The following is a 24,665-nucleotide window of genomic DNA, read 5'->3' on the forward strand; positions in this document are numbered from 1 at the left end:
GCCGTGGTGGGCGGCGGCGATGCCACGCGGGGCGGCGGCCATGGCGGGCGGCGCCGGGCTGGCGGGCGGCGGTACCGCGCGCGGTGGCGTTCGGCGGGGCCGCGCCCGGCGGGGGCGCTCCCGGCGGCGGCCATGGCGGGCGGCCGGAGGTGCCGTGCACGGCGGCGGCCAGCGGGGGCGCGCCCGGCGGCGGCCGTGCCCTCTCGACTGCCGGCCAGCCTCTTTTCTTTTTTTTTTCTTTTTTTTTTGATAATTTGTGACTAGTTGAGATGTGTAATTTTGTGGTTCATTGCATGGATATGAGATGTATAATCTGTGATGTATTTGATTTGTGTGTATTTTTGAGGATTTGTGATGTATTTTATTTGAGTGTATTTTTTTAGGATTTGTGATGTATTTGATTTATGTTTGTAAGTAACTTAAGATTTGGGATGTTACTTTGAATTGGAGATTTGGGGATTGATTTAGGGATATACATGGCACTAGATTCGGGAGAAAATATAGAGATTAAATCTGGCAAAAGAAAAAAAAAACGCTACTCTCTCTTTAGTCCCGGTTGGTGTTATCAACCGAGATTAAAGATTCCTCTCTTTTTTCCCGATTGGTAACACCAACTGGGACTAAAGATCGATCTTTAGTCCCGGGTATTTGAACCGGTACTAAAGATAGCGATCTTTAGTCCCGGATTTGTACTTCCGGTTGAAAAACCAGGACTATATGGGGGTTACCAACCGGGGGTAAAAAGGCTTTCTCCACTAGTGATATATTCAAGCTTTGATGCTCAGTCATTATATATAGAGAAATGGAACATGATCTAATGATAATTTGCTGCAAATCACTTATTGAGGATAACCATAGAGGTTAATAAATTCATTATGAACTTATAGCCGAGCCTTCTTTTTTTTCTTTATTTAATCTGGAGATTAATTAACCAAACATAGTGTTAACTTTTTTTTCTACAAGCTTCTTAAATGGTCCAATGGTTTTCTATTCTTATAAATGAGAGTCTTGATAGGTCAACATATATTTTACATGTAGAGATCCAATGGTGTATTTTCTTTTGCTAGATGCATCCAACGGTTCTACTATTCTGGACGATGTTACTCATCCTCCATCCAGAAAGCTTGTTGCTTTCACCTATTAAGATTGTAGGATCCAATAAAATAATCCGCACCCGCCGCTTGGGGGCAGATCCATGGCCGCGCTCACGGGGGCGCGTCGCCGCTGTCCCCGCCATCTCCTTCCCTGCTGAACCGTCGCGCCGCCCCGTGCTTCCTCCGGCTGCTATCACCACAAGCTCCCCCACCGTTGGGGAGGCCAGATCTGCTGCCAGGGGGGATGCATCTGTCCCTGCCGTGGCTAGAGCCGCCACGCCGACCGTCGCCTCCTGCTTCTTGCTGCTGCCGAGCAACCCCCCGGTGTCCCGCCGCTGGGCTTCCTTGTGGGGAGAGCCCCCCGCTGCCGCTGTGCTTGCGGCCGTCTGACTTTGCCGACGAGCCGCTCGGGTAGCGGCGACGCGAAGGGGGAGGTGGGGAGGGGGCGGCGGCGAGGTTGTTTTCGCTGTCCGTGTTGCCCCTAGGATGGGAGCGATGCGGTCGGGAGGAGCCTGCTATTTTACATAGGTTTGTTTCTATTGGCTATACACAATTTGTTGTGGGTAGCTAAAAACTACAACGTTGGCTATCTGCATGTCACAGTGCGGATACTGAGATGTTTTATCTTTCATTTTCTAGAATAGAATATTTGTCTACTGATCTATATGTACGTTGGATATGACCAAAGAGTCCGTGTTGAACACGATTAGTAAATAGGTAATTTCGGAAATAAAAATTAAGGAAAAGTGGGACAAGTGCAAATTCGATTAGCAAAACTAAATTTGGAACTAGGAAAGAAATATATAGCATTAAGAGTGATCAAGAACTACTAGGCAATTGAAACAAGTGTACAACTAAACAAATAGTTTGGAGTCCATGAATGCATGAACGGCTAACATGTGCACAATATCACATCATCAGCTAACCAGGAAAAAAATAAGTTGGGAGTAGTTTGATTCCAACTTCCAAGACGGAAATCAATTAACAACCGACTAATATATCCTGTCAAAGCAAACGTTTAGTTACTTGCTAGTATACTCCAAATGGATCCATTGCCCTTGACCAATACTGAATCCACAAAGCATATGCATACGCATGGACTTTTAAAATAGGCATGTTGCATCGGTTTCTCTCTGACAAAGGCATGCATGCTACTCCTATGTCCCACAATATAAGAGATTTTGAGTTTCTGTTTACAACGTTTGACCACTCTTCTTATTTAAATTTTTTTTTACAAATTTAAAAAATAAAAAGATATGCTTAAAGTACTGTAGATAATAAAGTAAATCACAAATAAAATAAATAATAATTTCAAAATTTTTTGAATAAGACAAGTGGTCAAACGTTGCAAACAGAAACTCAAAATATATTATAGGACAGAGGGAGTAGTACCTTGTAATAAAAAAAAGTAAGGATGTACTTAAATTGTACTATAGTACAAAGAGATACTAGCAAAGTAATAATAAATTAACACACAATCGCTTAATTAGGGAGTTACCACTAGGTGGCAACAAGTTAATTAATTAAGTCAGCTCCGTGCATGCAACCTTTGACGCCATCCATAGAATTGACAGATATCCATAGAAGCAGATCCTTTGAACTAATCCAAAGCTAGTCCGTGTTGCATATGATTATTTATTACCAGAAACCCAAGTGGATCCCCGATATCCATTCTTTGAACCATCTATTAGGGGCACGTAGTTCGTAAAAGTAAATTTTTGTGTTGCATCGGATGTTTGTTCGGACGTCGGAAGTAGTTTTCAGATATGAATGAAAAAACTAATTTCATAACTCACCTGAAAACCGCGAGACGAATCTCTTGAGCCTAATTAATCCGTCAATAGCATATGTGGGTTACTATAGCACTTATGGCTAATCATAGATTAATTAGGCTCAAAGATTCGTCTCGTGATTTCCTCTCTAATTATGTGATTAGTTTTTTAATCTATATTTAATGTTTTACACAAATGCCTAAGGATTCGATGTAATGTTTCGGTGACTACCCTTGGTCTAACTTTCTTTAAAGTTGAAGCAGAGGACAACAAGGCGGCCAGCTGGCAGCAGCACTGCTAGTAGCTGCAACTTGCAAAAAAATTCAGGCTAGCTGACTCTACTAGCACGTGATTGGATAAGCACGTGACATATTCGGAGCAGCAGGTTCACGGTGTGTGAACGCATGCTCCTCGGTCGATCAACTTCATTTGCATTTGCATGAAGAATTGAAGGATGAGGAAGAGAAATTGGATGTAACATGCACGTTCCTTAGTCTTTAATTATCTGCAGCAATGTGATGGACGACTGGGGAAGAGTGAAATCTAAGGTGTGTTTGTTCACGCTAAAATTAAAAAGTTTGGTTAAAATTAGAATGATGAGACGAAAAAATTAAAAGTTCGTGTGTGTAGAAAAGTTTTGATGTGATGGAAAAGTTAAAAGTTTGAAAAAAATATTTGGAACTAAACTCAGCCCTAGTGCAGAATTTGCATTTTAGCAGCAAAAGTTGTACTCCCTCCGTTTTTTTTAAGGCCTTGTTTAGTTCCACCTCAAAAACTTTACATCTCATCACATCGAACGTTTGACACATGTATATAGTATTAAATATATATAAAAAATAACTAATTACACAGATTACGAGTGCTTTGCGAGACAAATTGTTTAAGCCTAATTAGTCCATGATGCTACAGTAAACATTTGCTACTGACGGATTAATTAGGCTTAATAAATTCGATTGTCTCATGCTTCACTGACCGATTGTGTAATTGGTTTATTTATTAGTGTCCAAAAACTCTATACGACACCCTATGTAATACTCGATATGACACCTAACATTTTACACCTAGAAACTAAACAGGCCCTAAGTGTCGTATTTGGTTTTGGGAGAAAGTCGCAAAAAAGTGTCGTATTTTGGTCCGCATGCCTCGGTTCCTTCCAAACAATTAAAGCCTTGTTTAGTTCGGAAAAAGAAAATTTTTGGGTGTCACATCGGACATTTGACCGGATCTCGGAAAGGGTTTTTGGACACGAATGAAAAAACTAATTTCATAACTCGTTTGGAAATCACTAGACGAATTTATTAAGCCTAATTAATCCGCCATTATAACATGTGGGTTACTGTAGCACTTATAGCTAATCATGGACTAATTAGGCTCAAAAGATTCGTCTCGTGATTTTCATGCAAACTGTGCAATTAATTTTTTTATCTATATATTTAATGCTTCATGCATGTATCTAAATATTAGATGTGACGTTATTAGAAAAAATATTTTGGGAAATAAACAAGGCCTAAGTCCGTATGCATGCAGCCAATGAATTAGTACCGCAGCTGGTGAATTAGGGTGTGTTTAGATACAGTCTGTAAAGTTTTGGGGCATTTGCATGCATCATTGTGTTTGTGCACACAATGCAGGGATGTAGGTATATCCACAGTTGAGAGGGCTCGCCAATCGCAGGCGGATGCACAAGAGACGTGTAATCCTGTCCAGCTGCAACGACCACAGCCCACGATTTTGCTGTCAGGCGTCGCCGTCGATTTTGCTGAATTTCTTCCTTGTCCACATGGCGCGCAGCTGGAGGGAAAGTTCTTCAGGCCTTCCTTTCCTTGGGCCACGAGTTTTCTCATCACCTTGTCCTTCCGCCCGTATTTATTCCTGCTGAATGCGATGTGAGGTTTTTGGTAGGGGTGTTTAATTAGTTTTAGGTGGGTAAAATTTTGGGCTGCAAATCGGATGTTTCATAGAGATTTTGGATACTAATAAAAAAATAAAATCAGATTCCGTCTGTAAACTGCGAGATAAATTTATTATGCCTAATTAATCTATGTCCGGTATTGACGCCTCACAGATAGACTCCACTTTCGACTTGCTGACTAGACGAGACTAACGACGACACGGCTGTCGCCGTCGCTGATTAGATCGACTCTTCGATCCGAGAAAGAAAAATGACCACATCGAGTAAATCTTTTTCACTTCCGCAGTCCTCCTTTATATCCCATAACATCTGACCAAGATCATCTGCACCGTCGTTATCTTCAACAGCACCGTCCACCTCGCCTATTGTATTTTCTTCAAATTCGCTGTACTGAGCCCAATCCTGAATGTTCGCGTCCTCTACTTCAAACTTACTACCCGCAGATGATTGTGCAATGTTAGGATCAAGATGCAACGTCCGATGCTATGTACAATATATTTATTTTTCTCTCCAAACATACTACCAGCAGATATCATTTGGAGTAGTTATCTTTCAAATTAACCAGACTCAATTACTGCCCACAAATAGGATTATTATCAATGATTAATTTGGTGCTGAATGAATCAGCGTCTGCGTGTTGCATGCTCCTATAATTTATCCTCTGCGTGTTGCATATGCTCCTATAATTTATGATGAAGTGTCTATGTCGCAGAGGTAGTCGTACACGTGCAGAGAGGTTTGCCTCCTTCCTAATCTATTCTTTTATATATGATGCCACTATGAACCTCAAGGGGAAACCAATCGCGGTCAACTACCTCTAAAAGGATTTCATTCACAACTCATGAAAGAGATAGATAAATAAGATATATTTTTAAAATTTTATGACTAGATCTTACAAAATTAGATCCTACAAATTTTATGAATATATATTTTGTTAGGTTTTCATGATAATTTTGGACAGGATATATGTTAGAAAATCACTGCGTGTCCATTAAGCCTCCGTTTAGTAAAGATAAAGATTGGTCAAGCCGTCACATTTATGCCACATTATTTTTTTTTCTTTTTTTATCAGTAGTTGGTGTACGTCTATTTATAGCGGCGTGCACCTACCATCAGAGGCAGAGCGTGCGGGCTTCTTCTCCTAGCATGAGTTGAGCCTCTTAATAACTTTCTCCGAAAAGGCGTGCTTTAATTTCCTCTGAGATCGAGCTCAGCACATCTCCAGGTTTTTCTTCTGCCAGCAGGTAATTAAGCATCGTTTCTTGAATTCTTGTTGAGTGCTTTCATTTAATTTGCTTGTTCCGATCTGGTACCTGTATGGGTTGCCGCAGACGAGAGAGAGAGAGTGAAGAATTTTCTCATACCATTGTGCAGACTCACACACACACATATATTATATGACAAGCTCTTAAAGCACCCGCAATGGTAAAGTAAGGTTCTCTCTATAAAACATGTACATCTCAGCAATAGACTAGATTAACAGTAAACTATCTCAATAGTATGTCTACATGGGTATCTATAGCTCTCTAATATATTGCCTCGTTTTTCTCTATAGACTATCTCCAGGTTAGTAGATAGCTTTGCTCTCTCTCTCTTCATTTAATCTCTTCCAAGTAGGAAAATATGCTGATATGGATCTCTTGTAGAGAGCCTATAGATAACCATTGCGGGTGCCCTTGGACGTTCTCCTTTTGAATTCACTCGTGTGGCACTTTCTGGTTGGTGTTACTAACCAGGATTAAAGGTTGGAGAACCTTTATTACAGGTTCGTAATACTGACCGACACTAATAAAAGGGTTCGATGCACGTAAAATTTAGACCCGAGATCTGGTCCTCAATAAACTGCTGCAGCGGAATAATTCTTCTTGTGATTTTTGCAATTTCTGATCGACCAACTGTTATGTGGTTCTTCCTTGGCCTCCCAATGGCCAGTGTGGATTGCCTCTTAGTATGGCAACCACGTATGACGCCGGACTGTACTCCTGATGGAGTCAGGCCTCCTTCCTTAGCCTTTACACATAGGCAGTGTTTAATTTCCTTCAAACATCTAACATTAAATATTTAGACATATATATGTATAAAATATTAAATGTGGATGAAAAAATCAATTGTACAGTTTGCATGTAAATTGCGAAACGAATCTTTTAAGTCTATTATGCCATGATTTGACAATGTAATGCTACAGTAAATATTTGCTAATAACGGATTAATTAGGCTTAATAAATTCGTCTCGCAGTTTACAGGCAGAATATGTAATTTGTTTTGTTATTAGTTTACGTTTAATACTTCAAATATGTGTCCTTATACTAAAAAATTTTTGGCACACGAACTTAACACGGCCATAGACTGACATAGGTGACCTATTTTTAGGGAAAGGGCAATTAAATTTGTTGATCAATGGAAAAACAATGTTTTGTTCCATCGATCACCTGTATCGATCATGCAGTGTTTGTTATTCTTCTTCCTCGGTTCCTCTTAGTCTCCATTGTCTGCCGTAATGAGAATATTCGCATCTCAATCCAGGAGCGATAGATCAAACTTCAAACTCGTATTGGAAATAAAATTCTAAATCTACTGGTATAAATTATAAAATCCTAGTAGAAATACTCTGGATGTATAAAATAAAGTTGATCTCCGTATAAACCTCCTCCTCGTAAACATGGGTTTCAATTGAACGTGAATTTGCATTCACATAATTAAACAGAACCAAATCAATGCACCGGAATTGATTTCCTGGTACGAAGGGCACGTGCACGCAAATGCACAAGCAAAATGATGGTGCATGCAGGGATGTAGCTATATCCACAGTTGAGAGGGTCTCGCCAATCGCAGGCCGATGCACAAGAGACGTGTAACCCTGTCCAGCTGCAACGACCACAACCCACGATTTTGCTGTCAGTGTCGCCGTCGATGTCTGAATTTCTTCCTTGTCCACTTGGCGCGTATGCAGCCGCGTGCGTCGTCCTCCATCACTGTCCTACGAATAGTACTCTCTCCGTCACATTATAATGTTCAACAGTAAGTTTTCGTGTCCAACGTTTTAGTGTCCATCTTATTTAAAAAATTTATAAAAAATATTTCAAAGTTAAGTCAAGTATAAAAGCACTATTCATAAAAGTACTAATTGTAAAAATATTTTAAATAAAATAAGTGATTAAAGTTCAGCACTGAAACTATAACTGTACTTAATTATTATAATTATTATGGGAGGGAGGGTACACCATCTTATTCGAATTGAGGGTACCCACAACCCACAATTGTACTTATGTATCAAAGCCTCCTCCATATTATTTGAGCTGCAGCTGGATTTATTCGTATTTATTCAGGCCGTCCTTTGGCCACGAGTTTTCTCGTCACCTTGTCCTTCCGACCGTATTTATTCGTGCTGAATGCGATGTGAGGTTTTTGGTTGGGGTGTTTAATTAGGTCTTGTTTAGTTCGCGAAAAAAAAAATTTTTGGGTGTCATATTGGACGTTTGGTCGGATGTCAGAAGGGGTTACAGGTCACGAATGAAAAATCTAATTTGATAACTCGCCTGAAAACCGCGAGACGAATATTTTGAGCTTAATTAATCTGTCACTAGCATATGTTGGTTACTGTAGCACATATGGCTAATTATAGACTAATTAGGCTTAAAAGATTCGTTTCACGATTTCCATGCATACTGTGTAATTAGTTTTTTTAAATCTATATTTAATACTCCATGTATATATCCAAAGATCCGATGTGACTTTTTGGGAAAAAAATTTGGGAACTAAACCAGGCCTTAGTTATAGGGGTATAAAGTTTTGGGGTATCACATCGAATGTTTTATGGAGTTTTCACATACTAATAAAAAAACTAATTGCAGATTCCGTCTATAAACCGCGAGACGAATTTATTAAGCCTAATTAATCTGTGCCCGGCATTGACGCCTCACAGATAGACTCCACCTTTGACTTGCTGACTAGATGAGACTAACGACGACATAGCTACCGCCGTCGCTAATCAGATCGACTCTTCGATCCGAGAAATTGCACTGGTGGCAGGGATTGCAGAAAGAAAAACGACCACGTCGTGTAGATCGAATCTCCAATGCTTTGATACCACTCGTTAAGAAAATAGATGCATAACGCAGACACGGAATTTTACGTCAGGAAAAAACCACGGACGCCAACTGGCAATGATCACTATTTAGGAGTCGGATACAAACGCAGGGATACATTGCATTGTCGCACCTCTTCCTGTGCGGCTTATAAGGGATACATATAAGAGAATCTAGGAGTCCTAATAGGCAAAGACTCGAAGTCCTACTAGGAAACTAATCCTATAATACAAAATCCTAGTAGAAAACTAATCCGGTCATATTGATTGCTTAAATTCTGATCACATATTTAACAATTTGGCTCAACAAATTAGTTTTATATGCATAATAAGAAATTTTCGCTGCATAATAAACAAATTTACATGCCGTATCAACGATTGGAACTACAACACATATAAAACAAGTTTGACCGGTCCGTGGATGTGTTTAGTTCACACCAAACTTTTCCCAACTCTCAACTTTTCATCACATCACATCACATCCAAAACTTTCCTACACATAAACTCTCAACTTTTTTTTCTAAACTACCAACTTTTCCAAACTTCTCCCCAATTTCAGTAACTAAACACAGCCACAGTATCACTGTATCAGCTCCCATAAAATTATCGGTCCTGAGCAGCTACACCTACACATCATATCTTTTTTATTTATTTAAATGCCTATATAGTACGCAACTTACCAACAAATCAATCATGCACATGTCTTTGAGTATGAGAACATACTGAGAACCGGTTGATCTGCATGTCTTTTCTATTAATTATAAACATAGTACTACACCTTATTGATTGTTATACCTTCCAAAGAATAATACATTGTTAGTTACTTCTTTGTAAGCCCTGATATTCAAGATCATTCATTCATTTAATTTGTTTGCATGTAGCCATGGGTTCAGGACTCTTCAAGCCTCGTGTTCATCCGGACCTCCGTGATGTTTTCTCTAAGATGTCTTTCTTTGACAAGATTGGCTTTCTAGTACGTTTTAATTAATTTTTAAGAGTAATTTATATATCAAGTATTTATTTGATGTACATACTGCATACAATATACATACATACCTATTCCTTAAGAATATCAGGTAGTGATTATATATTAATGTCTGATCATATATATGGATTATGTTATTATCTATGAAAATTAATCAGTATGCATGTAATTGATGTGGTCATCTTTTTATTTTATAGCAAGATAAGGGTGTTAATTAGAGAGGATGCATACATATATAGGTGAGCACTTAGTTAATTACATCTTGGCATTAATGAAGTGTTATTTTTATAATAAAATAATTGATCACATATAATATATATAACAATTCTAATGCAACAAAAAATAAATTATATTTTGAGCAAGCGATGCAGGATTTTAATTGTTTGATCTGTTTTAATTAATATCTCAGGTGTGTGTGTGTGTTGTCTATATATATATATATCTCAAAAAATACGCCAAATTAAGTTTGATGCACCATTTAATTAGGGAAATCTGTTATAATTAAGTATATTTTCAAATGAGTATGCGTGTCAATATGTAATATTTTTTTCCCTGCATATCATGGTAATTAACAAATTATGTTCGTAAATATGGCCATTATAGAAGCACGCATATACACTTAAGCTTGATCATGCTTGTGCACCCCCTTATTAACTATTCAAGTTATTTGAAGCTTTCCAATTGATATTCCTCATTAGTTGAAGTATTTAATTTTACATATGCACATATACCTAATTAAATTCCCAATGTATTAACTAATTAATTCTTGTTAATTTCGTCCATGTAGTTCATTCATGCATTTGACAAGAGAAACCTGTGGCACAAGGTGCCTGTTCCGATCGGTTTACTCTACCTGAACACCCGCCGGACCCTCCTCGAAAAATACAACCTGCTAGCTGTTGGGAGGAGTTCTCATGGTGCTCTGTTTGATCCCAAGGAGTTCCTGTACCGCACCGAAGATGGCAAGTACAACGACCCCCATAATGCCGAGGCTGGTAGCCAAAACACCTTTTTTGGGAGAAACATGGAGCCGGTTGATCAAAAGGATGAGGTACTTCTATTTACAAATTTTCTTACAGAATTCTAAATTTGTAAGTTCTAACAATACAAGTTAATAGCTTAATTAATAAGCACTTATTTCCCTAAAGTCCAGCCTGTATCTAAGCATGTAATAGGGATAGTACTGCTAGGGTGTCAGCTAGCCTTACCTAACATGTTTTACTTGTCTGTTTTATACTTGCTTTTACTACATGATCTGCCACCAACTGCTCTGTCCTAAAAAATAGCCAATCCACTATGAATCTGGACACACATGGTAGGATTGTATTTTTTATGGGATGGAGGGGGTATATGGTAAGATCAACCAGGACAAATATGCTAAGCCTGATCTAATCTCGGCCTGACCTGATCTATATTTACCAGCTGATTTCAATTTTCATCCCTATTATCTTGTTCAATAGAAAATTAGATACCATATATATTGAATTTAGTTAATGAAAAATAAATCTGAAATTAAAGTGAAAGAAACAAAATAAAGGAGTAAAGATCACCAAAAAAAAGTGTTTGGTTTTTTATTTCTTATTTAATATTTAGTTTGACACTTTGACTTTAAGACTTTATAATAACACCCTTTTTTATGAAACTTTTGTTTGGTAGTTCGTTCTGCATGCTTCAAATAAGTAAATGAATGAATTAATTAACATTGAAACTCAAAAAAATAAGACGCGAGTTTTGTCAGTATATATTAAGATAAGAGCTAATGTGCTTGTTAATTTAAAAATAGAACCATTTTATTTTTAATTAGATCATACTGTTAACAGATGGAAATTTGAGGTACACTTTTAAATCATCAGGTTAATTATGCATAAAATAATTAGCTGTTATTTATCGACGCAGTTGACGAGCCCAGATCCATTTGTTGTGGCGACAAAGCTGTTAGCCAGGAGAGAATACAAGGACACAGGGAAACAGTTCAATATACTAGCAGCTGCATGGATACAGTTCATGGTTCATGACTGGATGGATCATATGGAGGATACCGGACAGGTGCATGCTTGATTTAATTCCTTAATTTGAGAGCCTTAAGTTGTTGAAGTCATAAAAATAAGTCTTCATCTTCCATTGAGAATTTGAAATATATATTGTAGTTACATGTGGCAAATCGGGCGGGCGGGTCAGGTTTGGGTTGGACGGGTTGGGTTACTTTGACCTTCTAGAATATCTCGGGTCGGGTCGGGTCGGGCCGATTTCAATATCAACTTTTTTTATCATATATTGATTTGAGTTGGATTGGATGCTATTTGATCTCGGATCGGGTCGGGTCGGGTCGGGTCAGGTCAGGTCAATTTGATTTTTTGGAAAACGTCAAGTCTAGTCGGGTCAGATTCGATTCGAGTCGAGTCGAGCAGGTTTCTCGGGTCGGGTTGGGCTCTACCACCTCTAATTGCTAGTTGATATATAATTCAATTTTCTTGGTTTCTTCTAGATTGAAATCACAGCTCCAAAAGAAGTGGCCAATGAGTGCCCACTCAAATCGTTCAAGTTCCACCCCACAAAAGAACTGCCTACGAATTCTGATGGAATAAAGATTGGTCACTACAATGTCCGCACAGCTTGGTGGTGAGTAATGCTTAAGGTTTTCTCGAGTTAAGATCTTTATCAAAAATTTATCTTAAGCACAAAGAATGAACTTGATGTATATATATAAATCAATGCATATTTGCCCATAAAAAATGTCGTAATTTTTTTTTGCAATTTCTATAATTATATATACCAAGGGATGGGAGTGCAGTATATGGTAATAATGAGGAAAGGGCAGAAAAGCTCAGGACTTATGTTGATGGAAAACTAGTGATCGGAGATGACGGTCTTCTTTTGCATAAGGAGAACGGTGTGGCATTATCCGGCGACATTCGCAACAGTTGGGCTGGTGTTTCGATCTTACAAGCTCTTTTTGTTAAGGAACACAATGCAGTTTGTGATGCAATAAAGGTAAGCGAATATATCATCACTATTTTCTATTTGTTTAGTTTTAGGAAGAATATAATTTGCTGTTCTTGACTAGCTTGCCACTGATTGTCTATTTGTTTAGTTTTAGGAAGAATATAAACTGTTATTTACCAAAACATTAATTTGTTTTCTTAATGCTAAAAATATGAATTTTTTTTTTACAAATGTTGTTTTAATCTCAGGAAGAACATCCCAACCTATCGGACGAAGAATTGTATCGGTATGCCAAATTGGTCACTTCTGCTGTTATTGCAAAGGTTCACACTATTGATTGGACTGTCGAGCTTCTCAAGACAAAAACCATGAGAGCTGCAATGCGCGCAAATTGGTGAGGATACATTTATCTCATTTTCTCATATTTTCCGAAAGAAAAAAAATATAACCATTGATGCGGGTATTACTTTTCCAAGTGGAAATTTTATTTACATCTGCAAATTCAAATTAATTAAATTAGTGAGAATGTGTACAATTTACCTGATATTCTGATTCTTTTGTGAAGGTATGGATTATTGGGTAAGAAAATAAAAGACACATTTGGTCACATAGGAGGACCGATATTAGGTGGGCTTGTGGGATTGAAGAAGCCGAACAACCATGGCGTACCTTATTCTTTGACTGAAGAGTTTACCAGTGTTTACAGAATGCACTCCCTAATACCAAGCACTCTCAAGCTCAGGGATCCGACAGGGCAACCCGATGCAAATAATTCCCCACCATACCTGGAAGAGTGAGTAAACAATTTAGGCCTCGTTTAGTTGGGAAAAATTTTTAGGATTGGTTGTCACATCGGATATACGGACATATATTTAAAGTATTAAACGTAGTCTAATAACAAAACAAATTACATATTTCGCTAGGAAACTGCGAGACGAATTTATTAAGCCTATAATTAATCTGTTATTAACAAATATTTACTGTAGCACCATATTATCAAATCATAGCGCAATTAGGCTTAAAAGATTCGTCTCGCAATTTACACGCAATCTGTGTAATTTGTTTTTTCTACATTTAATACTTCATGCATGTGTCCAAAAATTCGACGTGACAGCGTGAAAATTTTGGTTTTGGGAACTAAATAGGGCCTTATGTTTGGCATCCATCCCTCTCATTTTTTTTAATGTGGAAGATGAAATGCAAACTAACAACTTCTATTTATTAAATCAGACAGAAAAATAGTAGATTATAAATAAATAACGAAAAAAAAAGTTAAGACGTTCTTCTATTACATATCGACTCTTAATTACATCATGGATTACTGAACCTGACTTTAGACACTGAACTCGACACAAACAGATAGATTTTTTTATTATTTTTTTAGCTTCTTAGCTACACAATAAAAAGTAGAATGTATAATCTTGGTCACAATAAGTTTTCTGCTCAGTTAGCACATTTTTAGTATAACTGACATAAACACTGACACCATTTCTTTCTTGTGTCAAAATGTAGCATCGATATTGGAGAGATGATTGGTCTCAAGGGGGAAGAACAGCTATCAAAAATAGGGTTTGAAAAACAAGCATTATCAATGGGATATCAAGCTTGTGGTGCACTTGAACTATGGAACTACCCAAGTTTCTTCAGGAACCTCATTCCACAAAATTTGGATGGTACCAATCGATCTGACAGAATCGACCTTGCTGCCCTAGAAGGTATAATTAAAATTTAGACTCAATTTATACCACTACCAGTAGAGGATCATGATTTTGCACCATGTCAAGTTGGTACAAGCTAGGGTCCACCAAGAATAATCCAATGCATAAAAATATTGAAAATAACTCACACTGGCAACAAATGAAGTGCTAGAACAAGTATTGTGACCTTAATTAAACTACTATGTTGAAATTTATCACAACATACTTTTCAATTTTCAAGAATTCTCGAACTATTATTGTACTAACCAGATTGAAAATACAAGATTCTCTTACCGAGACATATATCATGTTTGTATGTTGTGACCTTAACTAGCATTTATTTAAAAAACAAGGACATTGTTGCGTACTAGTATAAACAAAAATGTTAAGCAAAAACTGTACTATCCAAGTTAAGTAAAGAGGACATTGTGCTGTGTCTAATGCCTTTTGACAATGATTATACTGAGATTAATATCATTTTCTTTTCCTCTAAATTAAAGTATACCGAGACAGGGAGAGAAGTGTACCAAGGTACAATGAGTTCAGGAGGAGACTATTTCTGATTCCAATAAAAAGCTGGGAGGATCTGACAAGTGACAAGGATGCAATTGAAACCATAAGAGCAATATACGGAGATGATGTAGAGAAATTGGATCTTCTTGTTGGTCTTATGGCAGAGAAAAAAATCAAGGGATTTGCCATAAGCGAAACAGCATTCAACATTTTCATTTTAATGGCATCAAGGTAACATTTAGTTCTAACTAATATTGAATGCTAGACAAAGTACCAATTTTGGTTTAAGCCCTTGCTAAACGTATTAGGCAACAACCGAGAATGTGGCTTAAGCTTATTTTGAGTGATTCAAAATTTACCCAAACCAAAGTTTATTAAGGCAAGAAAATATAACGATGTGACCATTATATATGGGTACATTACTGGTAGATCCAGAATGTTACCAGAAAAAAAAAGAAGTCAAATGTGGAAGTACTAATTATAGATGATAACCACTCAGTTAAGATATGAATATTAATTTAACATCTCTAAAAACAGGAGGCTCGAAGCAGATCGATTTTTTACAAGCAATTTCAATGAGGAAACATACACCAAGAAGGGGATGCAATGGGTCAAAACAACAGAAGGCCTACGAGATGTGATCAACCGGCACTACCCTGAAATCACTGCCAAGTGGATGAAGTCCTCTAGTGCTTTCTCTGTGTGGGATGCAGACTACTAGTGCAAAAATTAAAGGCCCCCTGCCATATTATTTGGCAAGTTCTATGAAATATTATTTGTTTACAGAATTATGGTGTTTGTTCAGTGTAAATATAGTTAAATATGTCAGTGTAATATATGTAATAGGATTCATCGCACGACACAAGTTGTATGCTCATTTGTTTACAATTTATTGCACATTATTATTTGTTCATTGTAATTAAATATGGCTGGGAAAATAAGTAGGAGGAGACCATATAACATCTTCCTACAATCTTCTGTTTGATTACATCTTTCTTTTATTTCTTTTGGTTTTGGTTACAGTGTATACTTGTACATCTACTTATACCAATTAAAGAAATCTTGGGCTTGATCGTCATATTTTTCTTTAAAATAATCAAATCGATCTCAAATGTATGACTAAAAAAATGATGATATATTGTCTATTTGGCCCAATCCATTGACACCCATAATTCATCCTCTCTAACAAAAAAAAATGCCCTAATATACCATTAATCATACCTTTTCTTAATTTTATACGCGATATCTTCCTGTTATCTCAATGTGCAAATGATTAAATAAAGTGATACTTCTAAGAGGGAACAATTCATGAAGATGATTTGACAAAATCACAAAATATCGATCTAACGCGAATTAGTGGTGAACAGTTCAAGTAATACGCCAGTCCGAAAATGGAATTTCCTCTCAGTTTTTATTTATTTTATTTTCTTTTGTAGTAGGCGATTTCCTTTGTTTTTATTAAAAAGTAAAAAAACTTATCTGTTGTGTATCAGCTCTGCTATGCCTTTTTAGTATAGCAAGTGGTAGCACCTTATTTCGGATGTGTACACACCGTTCCATCAATCTGAAATGTGTAGTTCTTCAGGAGCTGATCAAAGGTAGGTTTCTGTTTTGCAAATCTCCCCTGCACCTCTGAGGTTCTGACTCATTACCCTTCCAATTACCAACTTCCGGGCGCTTGGGCCTGATGATCTGAGGCCAACGCTGACTAGGACCGGCCTGATCGGGCAGGGTGACCGGTCTGATTGGTAGCACCTGAGCAGTAGGGTGACCAGAGCCTCACGGGAAACTTCTTGCCCCCGAGTCTAGAAGCTTTCACAGTAATTTTTAGTGACTCCTTCCCATCAGGAGTCTTCTCAACCACCACTTTCCTGGCCAGAATCTTATCTTCTGAGGTTTTCAACCTCTCCTCACAAATGATCACATTCTTCCCTTTAGCTCCTTCGGCTTGTTCCGGCCGAATGAGCACCTTGGCGTTGTTCAGATCAATGGTATGAACTGGGAATGGTATCTTGTCAACTTGCATCTCATACAAAACCAACCGTCCTTCATTACTTGCATGAGAAGAAGAATTATACCATTTGCAATATGCACGCTTTAACTCCTCAAGCAACGGTATTGTATCAGATAGCTTGATGTTCCCCTTTTTAACCAACTCATCAAATATGCGATCACACTTAGAAACATCAAAGGTAAAACGGACTTCTCTTTCTGATTCTTTTGAGTCGGCTTAAGTGATGAACAAGAATATGATTTAGCTTCCTGTTAACAGCAGAATTTTGCATCAGACTCGGTCTATGATGATAAACTTGAAGAAAATTTACTAAGGAGATCAACCCCGAGTCAGGTTCATTGTGCACATCAGCTGTGCTTATATCAGCTATTGCAAAGGATGAGGCCAATTCAGCCAATGAAGTATTCCAGCCGATATGGGTTGGATCAGGCCCAAGTGAAGTCCGGATTTTGGAGAATCGTGCGTTGCCAACTAGAGATAAAGCTCATTCATGGCAACTATATCTATTAATAAGGATATGTAAGTCATATTAATTAAGTGTGATCGTGTATGGCAAGAACCTGTTGTTGGTATTTCTTAATGACATTACTAGAAATAGAATTCCAAGCAATGGTGTAGAAACACTCGTGGTATATCATGGTTACAGATTTCATCCGCAAGCGCACGATTATACCATTGTAACATTTCACCCCGAGAGTATTCCAAGGGTATCGTATTTGTTTAATCCCGTGGGAAGATTATAATAGGGAAAACCATACTAATAATTTGTATGTTACTTGTAATAATCAAAGTCTAAGCAGGGGTTAAGATAATAAATAGGGTATGTAGAGTGACACACAACAAGAGAATTGTGTACTCTCATAATAAATCTTCTAAGCTAAGTGGAAAGAAAATAGAGAGAATCTAGTCCTATACTTCTAATATACATACATATTATACATATATCCTAGTTGTATGATTACTCAGCTAATACCTTATTTCCAATGCCCTCCTGATGCTTCGAGAGGCCACCTCTGATTGCCGAGTTCCTTACAACAATCCATTATGACTATCCAACAGGGGCTAAATACGGAGGAGTACCCTCCCCAAGAAAGTAACTTAGGACTATATACACGCGCGGAGGAATACATGTACTGAGCTGTCACTATCAGCGGCCTACCTCGACTTATTCACAACATATAACCTCAAATAATGATATCCAGTAATCTAAGCACCATGCTTAAATACCAAATACTATTCTAATATCATCGTCATAACATAGAGCAAACATATATACGACCATTATACCCACACCATTGCATTTCCCAGATAAGCTAGCATCATAATCAGTTTAACTTGGATATATAATAAAGTTGGTATTCATATACTCGGAAAGTACTACAATACCAGAGTAGTATAAAGAAGAATATTCTAATAAAAGTATAAGTCTTACAAAAGAGAGTAGAGCTACTAGAACCAAACCCGAATCCTTCTGAAGACTTCTCGGACTAAGATTTCTATTCTATTCCTACTCCATTAACTTGAGAACACTACTAAACTAAAGAGAGAGCTTGATTCTTCTTGCTTGAGGTGTGTGTTGGAATGGAGGCAGTGATGACCTTTTATAGGCTGGTAATGACGGTTATGGCGGTTGGAAAGGTCGGTAATACCCTCCAACTGCCATAGGGGAGCAATCCAAACCGTCCAGCACCAACCCTGGATCCATCGGCTGCATGGTGGGTTTGGCCGAACCATGGGCCGGCCCAACCAGCCTAGGTTTTGGCTGGTGGCCCCATCATGTGTTCCTCATTGTAGCATTTCACTCTAAAGTATTCCAAGGTATCGTATTTTTAATCCCAAGGGAAGATAATAAGAGTGGACTATGCTAATACACTTTATACATATATTACTTGTATTTGTCTAAGTCTAAGTCGGGGTTAAATTTAATATAAGGGTAGAGTGACATGAAGCAAAGCTGATCAAATCCTCATAATAAATTAATTCTAACTAAGTGGAAGAAGAAATAGAAAGCACTCAATTCCTATACTTCTAGTATACACTCAATTCCTAATTTGCATCTGCTAGTATACAATCATGTGACCAATACCCCCTAACAGTACCCTCCTGGTACTTCGAGAGACCACCCCCGGTTGCCGAGTTCCTTACGACAACCTGTCATGGCCGTCCAACCGGGGCTAAATACGGAGGAGTACCCTCCCCAGGAATTTGTGTTAGGAATATATACTAACGTGGAGGAATACCCATACTAAGCTGTCACCATCAGCGGCCCACCTCTACTGTCCCATAGCATATATGCCCAATTAATGATATTTAGTAATCTAATCACTGCGCTTACATTACTAAATACTATTCTACATCCATGCACACGATATAGAGCAATTGATAACTCAGACATTAAACCCGCACCATTGCACCTCTCTGGTAGGCTACCCACACAATCGGTACGACACATATAAATAGTAAGAACAGTACTAAGACTAAACAAAGTACCAAAGATGTATAAAGAAGAATATTTCATTAATACCGAAAATATTACAAGAGAGAATACAAGAGCAGCTAGAGCCATACTGAAACTTTTCCAAAGACTCCGAGGACTCCGAATACTATTCTATTCTACTCCACTTAGCACTAAAATACTAATACTAAAGTATGAAAAGGAATTTGAGCATGCTTGAGTGTGTTGAGAGAGTGAATGAGCATGCTTGAGTGCCTTTTATAGGGCAGTTATGAGGGTTGTAGCCATGCGAGATATTCATTTTGCCCCTACAACCGTCATTGAAGAGTGATCTGGAGCGTCCACGTGGAGGGCCAGCCGGAGCCGACGCCACTAGGGTTCAGCCGAACCCTCAAACCTCAGCCGGCCCAACAGGCCTCCAGCTCCGGGCAAGGCACTGACTGGTGGGTCCCAATTGCGGTTGTGGCAGTTAAGGCGGTTTTCGGACGGTTACACCTGACAGGTGGGCCCTTCTTATCCATTTGCTTGCTTAGGAGTGAGGTTTCTTAACTTTATCATTATTTTATTTGATAAACTCATGCAACATATTATTCTCCAAATACAAGTGGAACTATATTAATTGAAAACAAATATGCATGTAAGCATAGCTAATTCTCCATTATCTTAGTTATATTGACAGTCGAAATTTGTCTGTAACGACCGTTACCACACATGATCTTTGCATGTGTGGTATATATGATTCAAACATGCACATGATCGTGTGTTTTCATTAGCATCTCACATACGAAGCACTTCCGTATACTATTCTTTTAACTCCTCTTATTCAAAGCTTCCAGTTCATATTTCACACTCTAGGTCATTTTAAATGTGAAAATCATCAATTACAAAGTTCTTGATCTCATTGAACTTTATAACTTTCATTCAGAGTTTGTCTCCATCTGAAGTGGATTCAGAATTTTAAAATTTATTTTATCAAAATAAATATAAGAAATTCTATCACTTGTTCCACTATATAAACGGCCTCAAAATGGAAAATTAGTGAACTATAAAGTTGTCAGTCTCATGAAGTTGTACAATTTTAATAGAGTTTGCCTTTATAAGATACATCTTGAAAAAGTTTTGCAACAAGGCACAAATATATATATATATATATATATACATATATATATACATATATATATATACACACATATATATATATACACATAATATATATATATATACCACACACACACACACACACACATACACACACATATATATATATATATATATATATATATATATATATATATATATATATATATATATATATCTGTCTGTTCTTCATTTTCACCACCTGCATGTGCATGGCTTGAGCTAGATGGGAAATGGCCCATATGTGTCCGTGTTTGGCCAAGGATTTCTAGACCAGTGTGCATATATATGTTGCACCTCCTCGTGTCATTTCTACCAACACCAGAGAAATGATCATTTGTGGGTTGGCCAAAAATCACATTAGTCCCGGTTTCAATGGGAACTGGAACTAAACATCCTTTTTTCCTAGTTGAAAAGCCCAACGCCACTTATGATCTTCAGTCTCAGTCGGTGTTACCAATCGGGACTAAAGATCATTTTTAGTCCGGATCAAAAGCATCTGGCTCCCTACTATCTACCAACCGGGACTAAAGATCAATGTGTCGTATATAATCCCTCGCACTCATCCTCTACTCCTCGATCTCAAACTCCTCCTCCCTGTCTTTAACTTCCTCTCCTCTCTTTACTCCTCTCTCCTCTCTCTCTCTCTCTCTCTCTGCTCTTTCTTATCCTCTCCTTTTCTTGCAGCAGCAGCAAGGAGCAAGTGAAGGCGGCGGCGGCGGCCTGGCCCGGGGGCGGCGGCAGCCCGCGTGGCCGTGCTGATGGTGCTGGCGCAGGTTGCAGAGCTGGATGGTGGAAGGTTTGTTCAAGCTGCTGGCACGCCTATGTAGTTATCCGATGTGTCAAGTGTCGAGTTGTTTAATTAGATGAAATCTTGTACAAAGTTATAATCAGTTCCAAATATCAATTTCAAACAAATATCAGTGGATACAGATAAATGAGATTATCTGATATATTGGAACTATACCGGTGTTACGGAAAAAAATTTTAGAATGTAGTTTAAATTGTCTAGGAAATCACAATGTTTATATGCAGACGATTTGCTATTAAAAAGAACACATATATAAATGAGATGATATCACATTTTGGTTACACACGAACAATACATCCCATTGAGTAAGACTAGCACTGTATAATTGTTTCAAAAGTTCACAGGATGGAACGCGGGAATACTTGGCGCCAATTCGAAAAAGGGCCAAAATTTTTGGTCGATCATTGATTTCTATCGGGCCCTACAAATAAACAGTGATTTCGGCTATATCGGGCAAAATATCAACGAAATTGCAATCCTTTAGGCTCGTCCCTCGACTTCTATGCCAGGGCTTAATAAAAACTTCATTTGTTTGTTTAAGAAAAGGAAAATATCCAAATAACCATCTAAATTTGGGATAGAAATCCGTATAGCAACCTGAATTTTAAAACCGAACATTTAATTCCCTAAACTTTATAATACCGTTTATATAACTCCAAAAATGAATTTGCATAATGATTTTTATCTAATTTGTATACAAGTTAGATGAATTTGATCACATATCATACACTTTGGACATATATATTAAAATTTTGACTTAAATATTTCTTTTTCTTTCTTATTAGCTCTCACTTATAAAGAAGTATCAGTATATAAAAATAAATTGATGATTTTATAACTATTCATATGCAAACATGTTATATTAGTTATTCAAATTGTTTGTTTAAGCTTCCAAAATATTCAAAGCTATCATCTAAAACCATCTTATGAGGTAATTACGGATGGTATGTTAATGTTCAGGGGTTTGGATATCCGGTTTTAAAGTTACGGACTTCCATATAAAGTTTAAGGGGTTATTTGGACTTTTTTCTTTTAAAAAAGCAAATCACTTACATATACTAACTCTATTACATGTTTAGCTTCTCGATCGCCAGATCCAAGGACATGGACAGGTCGTCGCTCCTCGCGAAAGAAGAGGATTAGGATTTGTAAGTTTTTACATTTCTTGTTCCACGCACCGTCGTTCATGTTTTTTTTTTCTATTTCTATTGTGTGCAAAATGTGAATGTAGCAAGTAGTGACTATCAGGCCCGTACGTTCAACTTTGAGAAATGTAGAACACAACAGAAACAACTCTGATTTTATAAACCCTGTTTTTACAAATCCAAATCCCCACCTATCCTCAGGGAAGCCATTTGGCCTTGCCAAAAAGAAGCATATATAATTTGGATGTTATTTTCTTAACAATCTAGCTCAAACTATGTCATAGAACCGAGTTAAGCAGCCACTTTTACTTGTTAACGAGCGAAGATAAAATGATCACCAGCGAGGTTTGGTAGCAAAGTAGCAAACTTTCCTTCATTTGAAAAGTAAAAGTTCTTGATAAAGGCCTTCCTACTTGAGTGGAAAAAAAGTAGATAAATTAGCGGAAACAGTTCTTCAATATGATCGACATATTACCGTACATCACAGACTCATGTAGATTATTTTTCTCTCCTGGTATTTTTTCCAGATGTGATAGCTGCAGGCATCTCTTGCTCATTTGGGTTTTGCATACTTCTCATATTCTTCATATGGCACAAGAAACGTTATGGCATGCTGCTCTGTCAATGGGCATCAAAGAATGCACCAAGGATAGAATCTTTCCTACAAAAGCAAGAAACCTCACACCCAAAAAGATACACTTTCTCCGAAGTAAGAAGAATGACGGAATCTTTTGCTCACAAGCTTGGCAGAGGTGGCTTCGGTACTGTTTATAGAGGTAGCCTGCCTAATGGCCGTGAGATAGCTGTTAAGATGCTAAAGGACAGCAAAGGTGATGGGGAGGAATTCATAAATGAGGTTGCTAGCATTAGTAAAACTTCTCATATCAATGTTGTTAACCTTCTAGGTTTTTCCCTTCAAGGGTCAAAAAGAGCTCTGATCTATGAGTACATGTCCAATGGTTCACTCGATAGATATTCTTTTGGCGATAACTCTGTCCAAGGAGATAACACCCTGAGCTGGGATAGACTATTCGATATTATTGTCGGGATTGCTCAGGGGCTAGAGTATCTCCACAGTCGTTGCAACATTCGCATTGTGCATTTTGATATCAAACCACAAAACATTCTCCTGGATCAAGATTTCTGTCCAAAGATCTCTGATTTTGGCCTGTCAAAATTGTGCCATCTAAAGGAGAGCAGAATTTCGATCAACGGACTAAGAGGAACACCTGGCTACATTGCACCTGAAGTGTTTTCCAGGCAGTATGGATCTGCCAGCAGCAAATCTGATGTCTACAGCTATGGAATGGTGGTCCTTGAGATGGCTGGTGCAAAGAAAAACATCAACGTTAGTACAGGTAGTAGCACCAAATATTTTCCCCAATGGTTATACGATAATTTGGACCAGTTTTGTTGCCCCACGGGCGATATTAGTAGCCAGACCACCGATCTTGTAAAGAAGATGGTTGTCGTTGGTTTGTGGTGCATACAACTCGTACCTACAGATCGACCGTCCATGAGAGAAGTCCTTGAGATGTTGGAAAGCAACGGTAGGGACTTACCGTTGCCACCAAAAGGGCTTTGAGCTTGTAAGCATTGATGTACCCTTTAACAATTTCATCTTCTGTTTTTGAGGTACCAAAAAAATTCCATGTACTGTCAGACAACAATGTTTGGTGTGAATAATTGATCGATCAATCCAAAGTTTACATGCTTGAGCTGTGCCATGACAGCTGATTGCCCTGAGCCCTTGACCAATTGGTACTTGACCTTACGTGACTCCCCCCCCCCACCCCCCACCCCCACACGGGACACTCGCGTACGTGACGAGATGCGATGCGCCGGCTCGACAGTGCAATTTTTTTTTAATTTTTACTAACAACTAGGAAGGAAACCCGCGTAGATACGCGTGCATCTTATTTATTGTTTTATGTTTTATGAAATAATACTAAAAGATGTCATGTCTCATCTTTTTTGTGCTGTGAGATAAACTGACTTTAATATACTTAGTAAATGATAAGAATGTCTCCAAGATTAAAAGAAAATCGGTCTGTCCCAATTACGTATAAATTCTCCTATTGTCACCACAACATATTATTACTG

At 38.0% G+C, this 24,665-nt stretch overlaps 1 protein-coding gene across 1 annotated transcript; it reads left to right on the top strand.

Annotated features, from left to right (window-relative positions):
• The first annotated feature begins 5,879 nt into the window (after positions 1-5,879).
• Positions 5,880-15,988, top strand: LOC127757523 (alpha-dioxygenase PIOX). Its single transcript, XM_052283048.1, has 11 exons — positions 5,880-6,022; positions 9,744-9,835; positions 10,635-10,898; positions 11,744-11,893; positions 12,333-12,466; positions 12,625-12,838; positions 13,039-13,184; positions 13,356-13,583; positions 14,303-14,505; positions 14,988-15,231; positions 15,538-15,988. The coding sequence occupies exons 2-11, from the start codon at positions 9,746-9,748 to the stop codon at positions 15,719-15,721; spliced, it is 1,857 nt and encodes a 618-aa protein (XP_052139008.1). The 5' UTR covers positions 5,880-6,022; positions 9,744-9,745; the 3' UTR covers positions 15,722-15,988.
• The last annotated feature ends 8,677 nt before the right edge of the window (positions 15,989-24,665 follow it).

Source organism: Oryza glaberrima, chromosome 12 (genome assembly GCF_000147395.1).
Source record: "Oryza glaberrima chromosome 12, OglaRS2, whole genome shotgun sequence".
In the NCBI taxonomy this organism is placed as follows: Eukaryota; Viridiplantae; Streptophyta; class Magnoliopsida; order Poales; family Poaceae; genus Oryza; species Oryza glaberrima.